Source organism: Geospiza fortis, unplaced genomic scaffold, assembly GCF_000277835.1.
Source record: "Geospiza fortis unplaced genomic scaffold, GeoFor_1.0 scaffold27, whole genome shotgun sequence".
Lineage (NCBI taxonomy): Eukaryota > Metazoa > Chordata > Aves > Passeriformes > Thraupidae > Geospiza > Geospiza fortis.
The window spans coordinates 2,735,691-2,737,600 of NW_005054329.1; the positions used below are offsets into that span (position 1 = coordinate 2,735,691).

The following is a 1,910-nucleotide window of genomic DNA, read 5'->3' on the forward strand; positions in this document are numbered from 1 at the left end:
GAAAGGGCGACCGTCTCCTCAGCTCCCCCTTATATAGTGCGGGGAACGGCCGCGCGTGCGCACTCGCTCTGCCGCCTGCGAGCGCCCCCTGCCGGGCGGGAGGACCCAGAGCCGGGAGAGGGCGGGGCTGGGACCGCGGCCGGGGACACGGGAGGGGACACGGGAGGGACACGGAGCCCTGCCCAGGATTGCTCTAGGGCATCCCACGGAGACACGAGGCTACTAAAAGATGGATATCCCTTTTCTCAGCTGCTCCTGGAGTCCCCCACCTGCCGTGGTGGCAAAGGTTGGGCTCCCAGCATGTCCCGGGACAAATTGGGGACTCCGACCCCCACTGGGGATCCTCTCACCCTGCATCAGCCACCCTGAAACATCCCCAGCTTGGGGACATCCTTTCCATGCCATTGCCTTGACTGCCCTGGCCAGACTCCCCATCCCATTCCATAGAGAAAAACCAAAAAAAGGATCACAGGGATAAATCCCTTTATTTACTAAGAACAGACACAAGACACAAGTGGTTTCAGGTGAGATCATGAGCTCAGGAAAGCCACAGGACAGTGGCACTCCCTGCAACAGTGACAAACTCGAGGACAGGAGCCTGGCTCCGTTTTCCCTTGCATTGCTCTGGACAATGTTTTGGAGCTGGAGACCCTCCACGGCTGTGGGATCACCGTGCACAGGGCTGGGGGTCCCTTCTGCTAACAGCAGTGCTGGATGCAGAGCCAGCCCCGTGGAGTGGAGCAGAGGCACCGAGCCCATCCCTGGGGCTCTATTTGCCCTCAGCCTTCCTCTGCAGCTCCTCTATGGCCTCGCTCTGCCGCCTCTTGTCCTTGGCACGGATGATGGTCATCCTGAAGAGTTTGCAGTAGAGCTCCATGGCCGCGGGGCTGTCGTCATTGCCGGGAATGGGGTAGGTGATCAAACACGGGTTGCAGTTCGTGTCCACCACGCCGACTGTGGGGATGTTCATCTTGGCCGCGTCGCGGATGGCCACGTGCGGCTCGAAGACGTTGTTGAGGGTGCTGAGGAAGATGAGGAGGTCGGGCAGGCGCACGCCGGGGCCGAATTGGATGTGGGCGTTGGTGAGGAGCCCGCCCTGCCAGTAGCGGGTGTGCGCGTACTCCCCGCACGCCCGCGCCGTGCTCTCGACCAGGTGGCAGAACTGGCGCCGGCGGCTGACGAAGAGGATGATGCCCCCTCGGTAGGCCACGTGGGCCGTGAAGTTGAGGGCCAGCTGCAGGTGCTGCATGGTCTGATCCAGGTCGATGATGTCCTGATCCAGGCGGCAGCCGAAGATGTAGGGCTCCATGAACCTGCGGGGGCAGTGGGGGGGACACGGGGATGGGGTGAGCAGGCATTGAGCGTTTCTGGATGTGGGGGAGGAACCATCCCATGCTCCTGCTCCTGGCTGACAGCACAGAGAGCCCTGTGTCTGTCCCAGTGTCACACCCTCCCAGTGCCCACACTGCGGGGATCCCTGTACCCTGCCCTGTGTGGGCAGCTCCAGGCTCGGACCAATCCAGCAGATGTGGTCTGGGGAAGCATTCCCCATGTCAACAAGCGCTGCATCCCGAAAAGCATCACTCACCTGTGCCGACATCCCTTTTTGTGGCCCAGGTGCACCCGAGCATCAAAGAGATCTTTCAGGGTGAAGAGCTCCTTCACGCTGAAGAAGTCGGGGTGGTTGAGAGGCTCTGTCAGCAGCTTGTCATTGTCAGCTGAGAGAGGGGAAACAAATACTCACTGTGTTTGGGGGGACGAGCCGGCACTGCAGGGAGGATGCACCGTGCCCGGTTCGTATCGCCGCACGGGGCTGGGGTGCCAGGGGAGCCCGGCAGCACTCACCGCGCGGTTGGCTGCCTGCGGGGGCCGGGACCGGGGCCGGGACGGTGCTGTAGAGCCGCGGGGCT

The 1,910-nt window shown here is 62.5% G+C and overlaps 1 protein-coding gene across 1 annotated transcript; it reads right to left on the minus strand.

Annotated features, from left to right (window-relative positions):
* Positions 1-461: 461 nt before the first annotated feature.
* MRPS2 (mitochondrial ribosomal protein S2) lies at positions 462-1,838 on the minus strand. Its single transcript, XM_005421370.3, has 2 exons — positions 1,589-1,838; positions 462-1,313 (listed from the first exon to the last, which is right to left on the minus strand). Exon 2 carries the CDS (start codon positions 1,307-1,309, stop codon positions 770-772), a length of 540 nt encoding a protein of 179 aa, XP_005421427.3. The 5' UTR covers positions 1,310-1,313; positions 1,589-1,838; the 3' UTR covers positions 462-769.
* Between the last annotated feature and the right edge of the window lie 72 nt (positions 1,839-1,910).